The following is a 13943-nucleotide window of genomic DNA, read 5'->3' as shown; positions in this document are numbered from 1 at the left end:
CACGGCTGGGACCGGGTCCAGGGCCGGACGGGCTTAGGGTCCGGGCGGGATCCGGTGTTAAGGTCCGAGTGCGTCGGCCTGGGGCAGGGGCCGGTTCTGGCTCCGGCTGCGGGTCCTGCCCGGGGTCAGGCTTGGGCCTCGGATCCAGCCCCAGGGCAGGGTTCACTCCCGCCCCCGGAGCAAGTCGAAGTCCTAGGGGCGGGCCTCGGTGGGAGACAGGGAGGGTTCCCTGTCGGGGAAGGGGCTTCGAGGACCACGTGGGGGCGCTCGAAGGGGCCGTGGGCCACCCGCCTCTCTGGGTCAAAGGTCATCGCACCGGCAGGGGAGAACTTCCTCCTCCTTGGCGCTCCCCATTTACTTCCTGATAACCTGATAGAGGTCTCCTGCGGGCGGAGGGGGAGGGGAGGCGCGGCAACTTTAGGCAACTTTCCGTAGGTGGGCGCAGGTTGGGGGGGCGGGGCGCCCCTGAGGTAGAGGATTCTGCGGCAGCAGAAGTGTAAGAGCGGTTGTGCTGGCGGGGGTTAGGGGGCCAGGTGGGGTGTAAGGAGGTGGACCCGCGTCGGCCGGTGGGCCTGGGATTGGGATGCCGGGCTAGGTGGGGCGGGGTGTCAGGTGTGAAAGGGTTTGAGTGTGTGTGTCAGGTGGGCGCAAGGTGAGTGTGTTTGGGATTGAGTGTGTGTGATGGTGAGCCTTGGGTGTGACTCTGTTTATGGGTTGTGCACTTTAGGAGTGTGTGAAGACAAATGGAAGCCAGAGTGAGAGCCAGGGTTTGGGGAAGGCCATGTGTGAGAGCGCGGAAGTGCCCAGTAGAGAGTGAGCATGTGTGAGCATGTGAGGATACCTGGGAACCCAGGTGAGTGGGAGTGCGTGAACCCCACCAACTGCCCTCGTGTGCCTGGTTTGCACTTTTGAATGGAGGACACCCAAGTGAAGGGAAATCACCAAGGTGTCCAACATCTGGAGAAAATTGAGAGGTATCTGGCTACTGGCTGAGGATTCCAGATGGGGTTGAAGGTCACCTGGGGACTAAGGTTACCCTGCTCCTTGGCCCTGGTGGGAGTAGGGAGTTTCCAGACCTCCCCCAGTTTTCCAAGTGGGAGACCTTGCTGTCAGTTACTGGCCCTGGAGGCTTTGGAGGCTCTGTTCCCATGGTAACAGCTGGGGGGGGCCCTCTTCATGGGCAGCCCTTCCTTGGACTCTGCCCCTCCTTCCCTCCCCCTCAATGATCCTGGAAGCCTGGCCCTAGGCCTGGGGTTGGGCAACCAGGGTGGCATTGTGTATCCATCCCCCATCCCAGTGTCTCCCTGTGTGACCCAACAGGTCTCTCCCTGCAGGTGACCAGCGCCATGTCCAGCCAGGTGGTGGGCATTGAGCCTCTCTACATCAAGGCAGAGCCAGCAAGCCCCGACAGCCCAAAGGGTTCCTCGGAGACCGAGACTGAGCCCCCTGTGGCCCTGGCTCCTGGCCCAGCTCCCACCCGCTGCCTCCCAGGCCACAAGGAAGAGGAGGATGGGGAGGGGGCTGGGCCTGGCGAGCAGGGTGGTGGAAAGCTGGTGCTCAGCTCCCTGCCCAAACGCCTCTGTCTCGTCTGTGGGGATGTGGCTTCTGGCTACCACTATGGTGTGGCGTCCTGTGAGGCCTGCAAAGCCTTCTTCAAGAGGACCATCCAGGGTGAGCCCCCACTGCACTCCTGTGCGTTTTTGCCCTTCTGGGCCTAGCACTCCCCAGGGTGCACTGCTGGGTGGCAGTAGGTCCTCAGACTGCTGCAGTACCATTTGGGGTTCCCAAGTTCCTCCTACCTCCTGGGAGTGCTGTTTCCCTGCAAAGTTAAATAAAGCCACCAGGATGTGTTGATGGATTGATTGGATGTGGGATGTGAGAGAGGACTCTAGGTTTCTGGGTGCTGGGACCCTAGCACCTTCCTTGGTGGCTCTGAAAAATTTAGAAGCAGCCCCTGTCTGCTTCTAAACTGTGTTCTCGCTTCTGGCTGCTGCTGACCTCTCAGCAACCCATAAGGTGCCAGCATTGTGACCCTAGTTGCGGCCCAGGAAGATTTTTTAAAGTTTTGTTCAGGTCCCATGGGTAGAAAATAGCAGAACCAGGATTTGAACTTGGGTTGATTCAGGTCCAGAGCTGACGGCTGCCTCTGCTTATTACTTATAACTGAACTTCGGACAGATGGCTCGCAACTGATTGTGACATTCCAGTGGGTTTTGATTTGGCCAACACCCACTGCTCTAAAACCATCTGTGCTCTCTTCTGGTTGGAAGGCCGGCGAAGTAAGTGGTCCAGATCCAGGTGTCTCCTACCCACCTAGCACTCCTTCATTCTCTGTTGACTCCGTTGCCAAACTTTATTGAGCCTTAGCCATAGATCACAATCATTTATTGAGCATTTGGGCACTGTGAACCATGCTGAACACATTACCTTGACATTTCCTTCCATTCTTACTAGCTGTCTTTGTAGGAAGTACTGTTTTGATCTCATTTTACAGATGGGAGAATTGAGGGCCTGGGGGCTTAGGTACTGGACTCACTCAAGGTCATGTAGTTGGTAAGTGGTAGTGTCAGGATGGGCCCCTGGCCGCCTCCAGAGCCCTTGTTCTTCACAGACCTGTGCTTTGCTGTCCTGACCATTGTTCCAGGCATGGGGACCTAGCTGGGACTAAGCCATGTATATTCCAGCAGAAGTGAGAGAGAAAACAATGAATTGCACAAAACTGTTGTAATATAGCTGTTGTCTGGAGGGGGAGGAGCAGGATGTGTGCCAAGGAATCTGGTTGGGCTGGGGGCTCTGGAGGTCTCCTCGGAGGAGGTGTCTTGAGCTGCCTGCACAGGCCTGAATAAAGGGTATAGGAGGAATGTGCCTATGAAGCCAGGAGGGCCAACATGCCTTTACTCAGTCAGATGTTAGGAGGAGCTGCCACTACGTGCCAGGCCATGTTCCCAGCACTAGGCAGTCCTGGCCTTCATGGAGCAGATGCTAAAGGAGGAAGACAGATAATAAAATAAGTATGTGTGTAGTGGCTCAGAGGGTGCCAAGAGGTGACGAGAAACTATCAGTCTGGGCAGGTGGCAGAAGTCTGTAGAGGGGCACCCGGCATTCTCAGAGCAGGGCCAGGGAGGGCCTGCCTCCCTGAGGTGACAGGGAGTAGAGATCTGAAGGAGGTGAGGGAGCGGTGTGCCCTGAGGCTGGGGTCTGTGTGAGGAATTCTGAGTTGGCTGGGCCAGAGCAGAGTGCGAGGCAGATGACATTAGAAAGGTGGGCCCTGGAGACCTCACAGGCCTCAGGGACACTTGGGCTTTTACTCTGAGGGGGGAAATCACAGGGTTTGGAGCAGGGGAGGGACAGGATCTGACTTAGGTTGAAGGAGTTGTCCTGGCCCCTGTATTGACATTAACAAGGCAGAAGAGGAGGCCAGAAGGAAGGTGAGGTGATGGTGACTCTGGTTAGGGGTGGGAGCAGGCATGGGGTTAGGATGAGTCAGCTTCTGGACATATTAGGAGGTGAAGCTCACCAGGTCCTGTCAATGGGTTGGATTTTGGTGTAAGAGAAGAATCAAAGATGTTTCCTGGGTTTCTGCTTGAACAGCTGGACACATGGGAGTTGTAGGTTTTGGAGGGGTAGGTCGAGGGCTCCATTTAGGACAAGTGAAGTTTGTCACGCCTTCTAGATGTACAAGAGGTTGAGGCGGTGGGATGTGAGTCTAGAGTTCACGCAGCTCTATTGATAGAAATGTGAAGGCCCAAGACCGGTGAGTTCACCATGGGAGTGAGTTGATGGAGACGAGGTCCCAGGGCAGCCCTGGGTCCTTCAATGGAAGGAGTGTGTGGGGTACACAGAAACTACAAAGTGGTCAGTGAGGTGGAAGGAAGATGGGTGTGGTGTCCTAGAGGCAAAAGGTGAAAAGTGTCCCCATGTTTGTGGGAGCAGGACATGATCCATGGCATTAGATGCCCCTTTAGGCCAAGTAAGATGAGGACAAGAATGGACTATGGGATGTAGCAGTGTGGAGGCTGCTGTGGCCCTGGATGGGAACAGATGAGGTTAGTAGAGTCCAGGGACGTGGCTTGACTAGAGGCTGGGGGCAGAGGTCAGTCTGACACCTCTGGTCTCAAGCTTCCCTTGCCTAGTCAGGAGCCCCCAGCCCAGAGGCCAGCCCCCTAGGGCTCTGGGCTTCCCTGCCACACTCTGGGCACTCCTGCTCTTCCCAGACCTGTGCTTGCCCTGGGTGAGTCTGGGCTCTCCCATCTTCTGAGCCCCCTCTGGGCCCTGGGAGGCCGCCACTGGAGCCCTGCCTCTTTCTGGCAGGGAGCATTGAGTACAGCTGTCCGGCTTCCAACGAGTGCGAGATCACCAAGCGGAGACGCAAGGCCTGCCAGGCCTGTCGCTTCACCAAGTGCCTGCGGGTGGGCATGCTCAAGGAGGGTGAGCACGGGGCACGGGCCTGGGTGCATGGAGCTGGGGTGGGCAAGGCCTGGGAAGTTCTGGTGGAATCTACTGGGTAGGAGGGCTCTGCACAGTAAGCCACCCCCAGCCCCATGGACACAGCCCTATCCTAAATTCAAGGAGTACGTCTGGACCGTGTCCGAGGTGGGCGCCAGAAGTACAAGCGGCGGCCCGAGGTGGACCCGTTACCCTTCCCAGGCTCCTTCCCTGCTGGACCCCTGGCAGTAGCTGGAGGCCCTCGGAAAACTGGTGAGAGTGCTATGGGTCCTCGAAGTTCAGGTTCAGATGGGGCCAGGACATGAGAGGCCTGTTAGGTGTCTGTCACCCAGGATGGGTATCGTGGGCATTGGGCTCTCGGTTTTCCTTTCATTTGTTGGCAATACATCTCCCTGAAGTATTTTTAAAAATACCTTTTTTTTTTTTTAAATCAGTCCCTGAGTAGTACACCTGGGAACCGGGAAAGATTTTTCTCATACTCAGAACTTGTCCATGAACTTGATTTCCCTGGGAGATGGTGAGAGCCCTTCCCGAGAGCAGTGTCCAGGCCTGGCTGGCCAGTGGCTATGAGGAAGGCTGCAGGGGAACTAATTTGGGCAAGACACTTGACCCTGAAGGGGCCTGCAGGGGGATGAATTCGAGTGCCTCTTCCATCTGTCACTGCAGCTCCTGTAAATGCACTGGTGTCTCACCTGCTGGTGGTAGAGCCCGAGAAGCTCTATGCCATGCCTGACCCAGCGGGCCCTGACGGACACCTCCCAGCTGTGGCTACCCTCTGTGACCTCTTTGACCGAGAGATTGTGGTCACCATCAGCTGGGCCAAGAGTATCCCAGGTAAAGGGCCGGGGTGATGTGGGGCTTCCCTCTGTAGGCCAGGCCATGCCTGGCTCTGGTGAGCTTGTTCAGCCAGGTCTGCTTCCCACTATCCTCCAGGCTTCTCGTCACTGTCACTGTCTGACCAGATGTCAGTACTGCAGAGTGTATGGATGGAGGTCTTGGTGTTGGGTGTGGCCCAGCGCTCACTGCCACTGCAGGATGAGCTGGCCTTTGCTGAGGACCTGGTCCTGGATGAAGAGGGGGCACGAGCAGCTGGCTTGGGGGAACTTGGGGCCGCCCTGCTGCAGCTGGTGAGGCGACTGCAGGCCCTGAGGCTGGAGCGTGAGGAATATGTCCTGCTGAAGGCTCTGGCCCTTGCCAATTCAGGTGAGTCCATGGTGACAGGTGTCTCCAGGAGGCCCTCTAGTCTGTAACCCTGATTGTGGCACCATCTCATCTCACAGATGATAAAAATTGGGGATTAGGGATGAATAGTGTTTTGTTTCAAGTCCCAAAGGTGAGGGCAGACCCAGGAACTACATGTAGGATTTGGAGCTCTAGGGCCATCCTTATGTGGACAGGTGAACGATTCAGTGGGAGGGAAGTGGGGGGAAGACAAAAGGTGGCCATAGGTGAGGAAGAAAGGGTGGGCCATGGCTCATGGGCAGGAGCAGTGAGTGGTGCTCCAATAAGCCTATCGGATCTGCATCTGGCTCCTCCTCAGGCCCCATCCCACAGTGCTCAAGCAGATGTGGGCTTAGCCATTTCTGGAGATGGTCCATGTCAACAGCATCTGACCCCTCCTTGCAGACTCCGTGCACATTGAGGATGCCGAGGCTGTGGAGCAGCTGCGAGAAGCTCTACATGAGGCCCTGCTGGAATATGAAGCCGGCCGGGCAGGCCCCGGAGGGGGTGCTGAGCGGCGGCGGGCAGGCAGGCTGCTGCTCACACTACCGCTCCTACGCCAGACAGCGGGCAAAGTGCTGGCCCATTTCTACGGGGTGAAGCTGGAGGGCAAGGTGCCCATGCACAAGCTGTTCTTGGAGATGCTCGAGGCCATGATGGACTGAGGCAAGGGGTGGGCATGGGTGGGGGTGCTGGCAGGACCCGCCCGGAATGGGTTCAGCCCCAAGGGGGCAGAGCTGGGGTCTGGGCAGTGCCACAGCCTGCTGGCAGGGCCAGGGCAATATCATCAGCCCCTGGGAACAGGCCCTACGCCCTCCCCTCCTCTCTCCCAGGGGGTCTTAGAAGCTGGGAATGTGTGCGCCCAGGCTCTGGGCACAGTGCTGCCCCTTGCAAGCCATAACGTGCCCCCAGAGTGTCGGGGGCCTTGCGGAAGCCATAGGGGGCTGCAGGGGACATGTGTGTGTGTGTTGGGGGCGGGGGCAGAAGCCTGATCTCAGGGAGGGAAGGGAGTGGAGGCAACAGTCTCCCAGTGGGTGATGCTTTTGCTGCTGCTTAATCCTACCCCCTCTCCAGAGCAGAGGGGGATTTGGAGAGCAAAGGCCCCTGCCCCCTTCGCTCCTCTCCTCATCATTTGCATTGGGCATTACTGCCCCCCCCCCCCTTGAAGCAATAACTCCAAGCAGGCTCCAGCCCCTGGACCCCTGGGGTGGCCATGGCCCCCCATCAGCTCCCACCCAGCCTCCTCAGGGGGTAGTGAGAGCACTGCCTCTATGCCCTGCAGAGCAATAACACTATATTTATTTTTGGGTTTGGCCAGGGAGGTGCAGGGACATAGGGCAAGCCAGGGCCCAGAGCCCTTGGCTGTACAGAGACTCTATTTTAATGTATATTTGCTGCAAAGAGAAACCGCTTTTGGTTTTGAACCTTTAATGAGAAAAAGAAATATATCGAGCTCAAGAACATCGTGTTTCTCGTGTGTCACTGGGTCACGGGTGGGGATACACGACGGACTAGCAAATAGGCTAGATATAAACAGAAACATACACAGTTACAGACTTCAAAATTAGTATCTGGCACGATTAAGTCTCGGTTTCCTCATCACTCAGCAGCATGTTGGGGATCCCGCGACTGATGGGGAACAGACGTCCAGACTCTGGGCACTGCAGGGTGCCCTCCAACACATCCACCTGCGGGGAAGCGGGGAACAGAGCTGAGTACCCGCAGCCTCGGGCTGTGGCTGGGTGGCCGGGGAAGCAAGCGATGGGCTTGCTCTCACCTCCAGCAGCACGTGGTGCATCTGCCTCAGGAATTTCTCATCATGCTCATACCCTTCAATCGGCCCTTTGGGTACCTCGACCAGATGCAACTGTGGGCAAAGGCCTAAGTCATCTCCGGGCGTCCCGCCCCTCGCTCTGGGCTGGCGGTGAGACCACTCCCCCCCGCCCCACTCCCCCGGAAGGTGAACACGGGCGTGGGGGAGGGTCCTCACGGTCTCCGCCGCCTCCAAAAGCGCCGCCCACTCCACCTTGGGTATCATACGCGCCACGAAGTCGGGATTGAACTCCACGGGGTTGATGCGGACCTCGGTGGCCTGCAGGGTGGAGGGCTTCTGTTAGGGACCAGAGCCCGGCTTCTCCATTCCGCCCAGGGCACGGCCGCGAGCCCGCCCCCCCGCCGTTACCTGGAGGCGCAGAGGGAAGCCACGGGGCCCCACCCCCCGCACATGCGAGCTCAGCAGGTTGTGGGTGAGCAGCTTCATGTCGCGGCAACGCGCTTTCCCCAGGCCGGAACCGGAGGAAAGCAGACGCTCCTCGCGTCACTTCCGGAACCGCTCCCGTCTCTGTCCTATTGGACGGCTCGGGCCAGCGGAAGTGGCCGGCATGCTGCAAGTTCCCGAGCAGCCGGGGCGGAGGGGCTTGAAGAGCTTGGTCGGGTCACGCGCTGCTGCCGGAAGCGGCCTGGCAGAGGACTGCGGCGTAGCCCCAGTGGCTTCCATTCACTACAGATCACGCTCAGTGTAGATCACGTGTAAAGCCGCCGCAGCGCAGGGGCCTTTGCTGAATGCAAAATAAACATGCTTTTCTCCTACACGGGCGGCCTGGCACCATCGTCTGCCGCCCCTCGCTTCCGGGTAAGGAAACGCTGCGGTCAATCCGTAAATTACGCCCACCACGAGAGCGACAACCCATCCCTGCACGCAAATAAGCCGCGCGGCTGTCGAAAGCCCCGCCCGCTTGTAACTGCCCTGGTTGTCCAGCCCCAGACGCCCAAGAGCCGAGCGCCCCAGAAGCCCCGCCCCTTGCTCGCGCCCCGACGCCTGCGCAGTGGAGGAGCCCAGCCGTGGGCGGGCCTCGCTGATGCTCCGCCTCTCGCGGGATCCCGCGGGGGCTTATCCTGCTGGGCCCCGCCCCTCGCCGCGCCTGGGCCGCGGGGGCCGGGCCGTGGTGCGCGGCGGGGTCGGCGTGCGGCCGCTTGCGTTGGACGCCCTGACCGGCCCGGTGGGCTCCGGGTTCGTCCCCGCGGCTGCCTTCGGGTCTGCAGCACAGGCAGTGTCGACAGCCGGAGGGTGCGGCAGCGAGGCAGGGACTGGACGCTTGGCGGGGCCCACGGTTTCAGAAGCGCCGCCTCCGCCATGGCCCCAATCAAGGTGACCGCTGGCCGGGCCAGCTTGAGCTCCCCTCCCGCCCGTCCTCCCGGGAGAGAATCCCCCTCCTTCCTGCCCTCAGGACCCCTGCCCGCCGCGCCGGACGCTCCTCCTGCGGTTCTCCCTCAGCCACACCCTTTTGCAGTCTCGCCAGTTTTAGGGGACTTGTACCCCATCCACTGGACAGCCCCAGAGCTCTCGAGCCTTCCCCTCGCCCCCTTCCCATTTCCACCATGCGGCACCAAGATGGGTCTCCACCATCTGTAGGCGTCTCCTCCGCCTTCCGGAACCGGCCCTCTCCTCTGCCGCAGGGCTGCTCTTCAACCCTCCTACGTGCCCCTCCCCTGCAAACCTTCCTGCACGTTCTTGTTATATTTTTGGGGCATCACTCTTCACCCCATCGTCTGGAACAAGTGTTTTCCGTTAGAGCCCCTGTTTTGTCTCCTCCTTTCCGCTTCTCCCGCAGCTCATGCCCACCCTTCTGCCGAGTCTTTCAAACCCTCACCTGGAATGATCCTGGGAACCCTTCCACGTTCTTCTGAAACCTCCTCCTCCTTTATCTTCCTCCCACTCCCTGATTTGTCCTCCCTTCCCGTATTTCCTCTGGCTCCATGAAACATTCACACACTCTTCCTAAGTAGACTAATCCATCCCCTTTGAGAAATTCCTTTTATTTTATTCCCCCTCCCCAACTTTTCACCTTCTGCTGGTCTCCCCTTTTCTCTTCCTGAGCGCTGGACACTCAGACCTGGCCAGGGGCCTCTCCCTCCCTGTTGTCAGCGTCTCCTCCTCACCCCTTAGATAGGCCCCATGCATCTCCTCCCCTGCCTGCAGATCCCACTTCTTTCTGGTAAGAAAGAGACTCCCTGATTACTCAATCCCTTGCAACACCCAGGGAGGCCTCCTCCTCCATTTTCTGTTGTCATCAACAAACCGGTGAAAGGAATAGGGCCATCTTGAAACCTGGAGGATGTGGAGTAATCAGGCGGTGGGGGGAAGAGGGTAGGTAGGGTGGCAGGGAGGGATCGCTGGAAACTGGCTGGTTAGGATGTTACAAGTCTGTCAACTCTGCTCCACTAGAAGGAACTGCCTGGTCTGGTTTAACACCTTTCCTTTGGCCTCTTTACCCACCCCCTCACTCCCCAACTCCTTATTTCCTTGTCTAGCCTATCTCTAGTCATCTTTGCTCACTTTTAAAGTAACCAAAGTAATCATGAAGCCATTCCCTCTAGGTGGGAGATGCCATCCCTTCGGTGACGGTTTTTGAAGGGGAGCCTGGGAACGAGGTGAACCTGGCAGAGCTGTTCAAGGGCAAGAAGGGGGTGCTGTTTGGAGTCCCTGGGGCCTTTACCCCTGGCTGTTCCAAGGTGAGACCACCCTTCTGGGACTCCCTGGTTGGAATCTTGTGTATACATCTGTATTGTTCCTAAGTCCTAGGGCAGCTTGCGACGAGGACACATAGATAAGGTGACAGAAGGCCTATCAGAGCACTCAGAAAATAAGTGGAGGTGGTGAAAAGGTAGTGACATCAGGAATGCAGGAGAAAAGGGTCTTGTGATTAAGTCCCACCTGTCTTATTGATGTTGCTGGTGATGGGCACCATGGATGGGCACCATGGAAGGTGCTTGGGTAAATAAAGTATAGTCATGTCCCTGGGATGAAGTTCATGGTGACTACCGAACACTCGAGTTTGGACCTGAGCTTCCTTGTGGCTTATGCGTTTCTAACGGTCTGATCAAAGATATTCAAAAGGAAATGAGGATTTCCTGGAGATAATGGGTAGGCCAATGAGCAGAGGCAATTATCCCTCTGCTGACCCTTCATTTCCCCTCCTAGACCCACTTGCCAGGATTCATGGAGCAGGCTGAGGCTCTGAAGGCCAAGGGGGTCCAGGTGATAGCCTGTCTGAGCGTTAATGATGTCTTCGTGACTGAGGCATGGGGACGAGCTCATAACTCAGGAGGCAAGGTGAGATGTGGGCCCTGCAGGGGGTCAGGGGCCAGGCAGGGGATTGTTCTTTTGACCTTTACTTTCTCCTTAGGTTAGGCTGTTGGCTGACCCCACTGGGGCCTTTGGGAAGGTGAGTGCACACCAGCAACCCCCACACTAGAGGGTGGTCCCTGTGCCGGGCCTTGGATACAGGAACTGGGAGGGACATGGCTATAATGTGAGGGACAGCTGGTGGGGACAGGGCTTGGTCTGTTCTGGAAGTTTCTAAGCCTTGTCTCTGCTTTTTCTTTTAGGAGACAGATTTGTTACTAGATGATTCATTGGTATCTCTCTTTGGAAATCATCGGCTCAAGAGGTAAAAGTAGGAGGGTCTTCTGTGGGGTTCCCCTGCACCCCTTCGACCTCCATTCCCAGCCTTCAGGCCTAGGCTGTTGTAATTGGCTTGGTGTCTCTCTCTTAAAGATTTACTTATTTTAGAGAGAGCGAGAGCATGCACACAAGTGTGCAGAAGTGAGCAAAGGGAGAGGGAGAGAGAGTCTTAAACAGACTCCATGCTGAGTGCAGAGCCTGATGAGGGGCTTGATCTCATGAACCTGAGATCATGACCTGAGGGGAAACCAAAAGTCAGATGCTTCACTGCACTACCCAAGCGCCCCTGGCCGTCTCTCTTTCTGGCAGGTTCTCTATGGTGATAGAGAATGGCATAGTGAAGTCCTTGAATGTGGAGCCAGATGGTACAGGCCTCACCTGCAGCCTGGCCCCCAACATCCTCTCGCAGCTCTGAGTGCCTGGGCCCAGATATACTCCTTCTACTCTTTCGTGTGTTGCACCTGCCCAGCCCTGGACAAAGGGCCCACTCTGCTCCAACTTCGACGAGGTCCACCCAGTGGGAATTGTGACCAAATTTCTGCAATAAACATTTCAGCTTTTCAATGAGTCCTTGTTTTTGTTTTTGTTTTTGTTTTTAAAGATCTATTTATCTGCGAGAGAGCGCAGGTGTATTGGGGGGTAGTAGGGGGTGGGGAGAGGCAGAGGGAGAGAAGCAGACTCCCTGCTGAGCTTGGAGCCTGGACATAGGGCTCAATCTCATGAACCTGAGATCATGACCTGAGTTGAAATCAAAAGAGTCAGATGCTTAACCAACTGCACCACTGAGGTGCCCTTACTCCTCGATTTTGAATTGCTGATTTGCTGAGGGCCAGGCCTTAAGACAGTCACAACTGTGAAGGTAGTGGGCAGGGGCCTAAGGGGTACTAATGAGGTGGGGGGCCTGATTTTATTAAGGACATAGGGAGAACATTTGAATAAAGTGTTATGAAGCATCAATATACAGGTTGGGAAAGGGCCAGTGGTCCAAAGAGCAAGGGACAGAGCAGTCTGTGTAGAGGGAATAGGCCCTAGGCATACACAAACTTGGCTTGCAGCCATGATGTTTTTCTTTTTATTTTTTTTTTTAGATTTTTCTTCATTAGAGAGCTTGCTTGCACAGATAGGTGGAGTGGCAGACAGAGGGAGAGGGAGAAACAGACTCCCCATTGAGCAGAAATCCTGGCTTGGGACTTGATCCCAGGACCCTGGGATCACGACTTTCCTCGAAGGCAGACACCTAACCAACTGAGCCATCCAGGTGCCCCCATGACCTTTTGCATTTGATCTCTGGGTGTTGGCTGACTTCATGTAGACTTTAAACCTCAGGGTAGGGGCTTTGGCTCTAGCTACCGCCCAACCTGTGCCAGGCTTTTGCCCCACTATTCTTTTAGACCGTGTCAAACCCCTCCCAGGAGCACCTGCACCCCAGGAAGGGCTTCTGGCACTTTGGGCCCGACTGATAGAAAGGGCTCCATCTGTGGAGGCAGTACTGGCTTAATCCAGGAGAGCTTCCTGGGAGAGGAGTCTAGGTGAGTTGTTGGGTAGAGGAGGAGATGCCAGTGAGGCCTGATTGGTGCTGGCTGTACTGTGAGGGGCTGTGGGTCAGGAAGGCCAGCAGGGATTAGGGCTGCAGGCCATTGCTGTGTGCAGGCCCTGCTCTTGGGCCTCTGCTTTTTGCCTGTGGGAAGTCTTGCACTTGGCATCAGGCAGCAATCACTAGGCCTCTGCTGTGTTTAGGAGCTCATAGTCTTAAGAAGGGTAGACACTTAGAGCTGCCTCTTGAGGTGTAGTAAAAATCCTCATGATCCTGGGGGGTGTGATCCTGAGGGTCTCAGGTGGAGAGAGTGCTGGAATCAGCGGCTAGGCTCTCTGAGCCTCCTGTCACATTGGCTGTGTGCCCTACTGCTCTTCCCTGCAGAGCTTATGCTGCCCTGGCACCTCTCCACTGTAAGCACAAGCCAGTCTCTGTTGCTGCCACTCAGCAGCTTGTTTCTTTCACTCCTGGACTCTTCGTCTGAGGCCCAGGAAGGCCTCTGAGAGAGTGTGTCACCTCCAGGGTCCTGTTGCTATTTCCTGGGCCTCTTGGCCAGCCTGAGGAGGCTTCTAGGGCCTGTGTAGCCCCTTTGGTGAGCATGATGGGAGTCAGGTGTGAGTGAGGGTGGCCACCTATCTTAGCTTGCTGGGGTGGGTGGTGTCCTGTTAGCTGCTGTGGATATTGGAGGCCCTGGGATCAATGATCACATTATAAGAGAATGGGGCAGAGCTTCAGCTCCTGGGTGGACCTGTTGTATTTCAGGCTTGTAGATAAAGGGCAGGCCAGGGCATAGTGGCCTAGACCAGTGGGTTCTGGAGGCCTGGAGCTGTAACTGGCAGGGCAGTGTAGGCGTGAGCTTCCTGGGCTGTTGGTGGCCAAAGGGCTAATGTTTTTGTTTGTTTTAAGATTTTATTTACCTATTCACGAGAGACACACAGAGGCGGAGACACAGACAGTGAGAGAAGCAGGCTCCCTCTGGGGAGCCTAATGTGGGACTCAATCTCAGGACTCCAGTATCACACCCTGAGCCAAAGGCAGACGCTCAATGGCTGAGCCACCCAGGTGTCCCAAAAGGCTAATCTTAAACCATGAGATATTCACCCAACACATCTCCAGATAAAACTCACCCACCTGTCCTGACCTTCCCAAGGGCACAGGAACTCTGACCTGGAAGGCCAAGGATTTTACTCGGTATTAGTTCTGGCCTTTTCTGGGTCAGGAGTCCCTTTGAGGAGCTGCTGAGAGTCATGCCCTTTTCCTTAGAACGTGCACGTCTTC

At 56.7% G+C, this 13943-nt stretch overlaps 3 protein-coding genes across 7 annotated transcripts; 2 read left to right on the top strand and 1 right to left on the bottom strand.

Moving 5' to 3' along the window:
- Positions 1 to 1346: 1346 nt before the first annotated feature.
- ESRRA (estrogen related receptor alpha) lies at positions 1347 to 6332 on the top strand. The gene is given in 6 exon segments (NM_001002936.1): positions 1347 to 1671; positions 4312 to 4428; positions 4570 to 4698; positions 5113 to 5280; positions 5380 to 5649; positions 6073 to 6332. Coding segments are annotated over 6 exon segments (1269 nt in total).
- Positions 6333 to 7078: 746 nt separating this feature from the next.
- TRMT112 (tRNA methyltransferase subunit 11-2) lies at positions 7079 to 8343 on the bottom strand. Of its 3 annotated transcripts, none has more exons than XM_038564117.1 (4): positions 7850 to 8332; positions 7694 to 7759; positions 7445 to 7534; positions 7079 to 7355 (listed from the first exon to the last, which is right to left on the bottom strand). In XM_038564117.1, exons 1-4 carry the CDS (start codon positions 7925 to 7927, stop codon positions 7248 to 7250), a joined length of 342 nt encoding a protein of 113 aa, XP_038420045.1. In that variant the 5' UTR covers positions 7928 to 8332; the 3' UTR covers positions 7079 to 7247. The 3 variants fall into 3 exon arrangements, with proteins under 3 accessions (XP_038420045.1, XP_038420044.1, XP_038420043.1); XM_038564116.1 differs by having other exon boundaries at positions 7658 to 7759; positions 7850 to 8283; XM_038564115.1 differs by having other exon boundaries at positions 7445 to 7759; positions 7850 to 8343.
- PRDX5 (peroxiredoxin 5) lies at positions 8054 to 11698 on the top strand. 3 transcript variants are annotated; one of them, XM_038564112.1, is made up of 6 exons: positions 8054 to 8299; positions 10045 to 10179; positions 10649 to 10780; positions 10854 to 10892; positions 11056 to 11117; positions 11441 to 11698. In XM_038564112.1, exons 1-6 carry the CDS (start codon positions 8243 to 8245, stop codon positions 11544 to 11546), a joined length of 531 nt encoding a protein of 176 aa, XP_038420040.1. In that variant the 5' UTR covers positions 8054 to 8242; the 3' UTR covers positions 11547 to 11698. The 3 variants fall into 3 exon arrangements, with proteins under 3 accessions (XP_038420040.1, XP_038420042.1, XP_038420041.1); XM_038564114.1 differs by lacking the exon at positions 8054 to 8299 and adding an exon at positions 8577 to 8815; XM_038564113.1 differs by lacking the exon at positions 8054 to 8299 and adding an exon at positions 9846 to 9905.
- The last annotated feature ends 2245 nt before the right edge of the window (positions 11699 to 13943 follow it).

Source organism: Canis lupus, chromosome 18 (genome assembly GCF_011100685.1).
Source record: "Canis lupus familiaris isolate Mischka breed German Shepherd chromosome 18, alternate assembly UU_Cfam_GSD_1.0, whole genome shotgun sequence".
In the NCBI taxonomy this organism is placed as follows: domain Eukaryota; kingdom Metazoa; phylum Chordata; class Mammalia; order Carnivora; family Canidae; genus Canis; species Canis lupus.
This window is presented reverse-complemented; position numbering and strand designations above follow the sequence as displayed.

Coding starts and splice junctions, on each gene's coding strand:
- PRDX5 (XM_038564112.1), top strand. CDS start 8,243: ATGCTTTTCTCCTACACGGGCGGCCTGGCACCATCGTCTGCCGCCCCT. Junction 8,300..10,044: donor CTGCCGCCCCTCGCTTCCGG/GTAAGGAAACGC, acceptor CATTCCCTCTAG/GTGGGAGATGCCATCCCTTC. Junction 10,781..10,853: donor CTCATAACTCAGGAGGCAAG/GTGAGATGTGGG, acceptor CTTTCTCCTTAG/GTTAGGCTGTTGGCTGACCC.
- TRMT112 (XM_038564115.1), bottom strand. CDS start 7,927: ATGAAGCTGCTCACCCACAACCTGCTGAGCTCGCATGTGCGGGGGGTG. Junction 7,760..7,849: donor GCTTCCCTCTGCGCCTCCAG/GTAACGGCGGGG, acceptor TCCACCCTGCAG/GCCACCGAGGTCCGCATCAA. Junction 7,356..7,444: donor TGCACCACGTGCTGCTGGAG/GTGAGAGCAAGC, acceptor GCTTCCCCGCAG/GTGGATGTGTTGGAGGGCAC.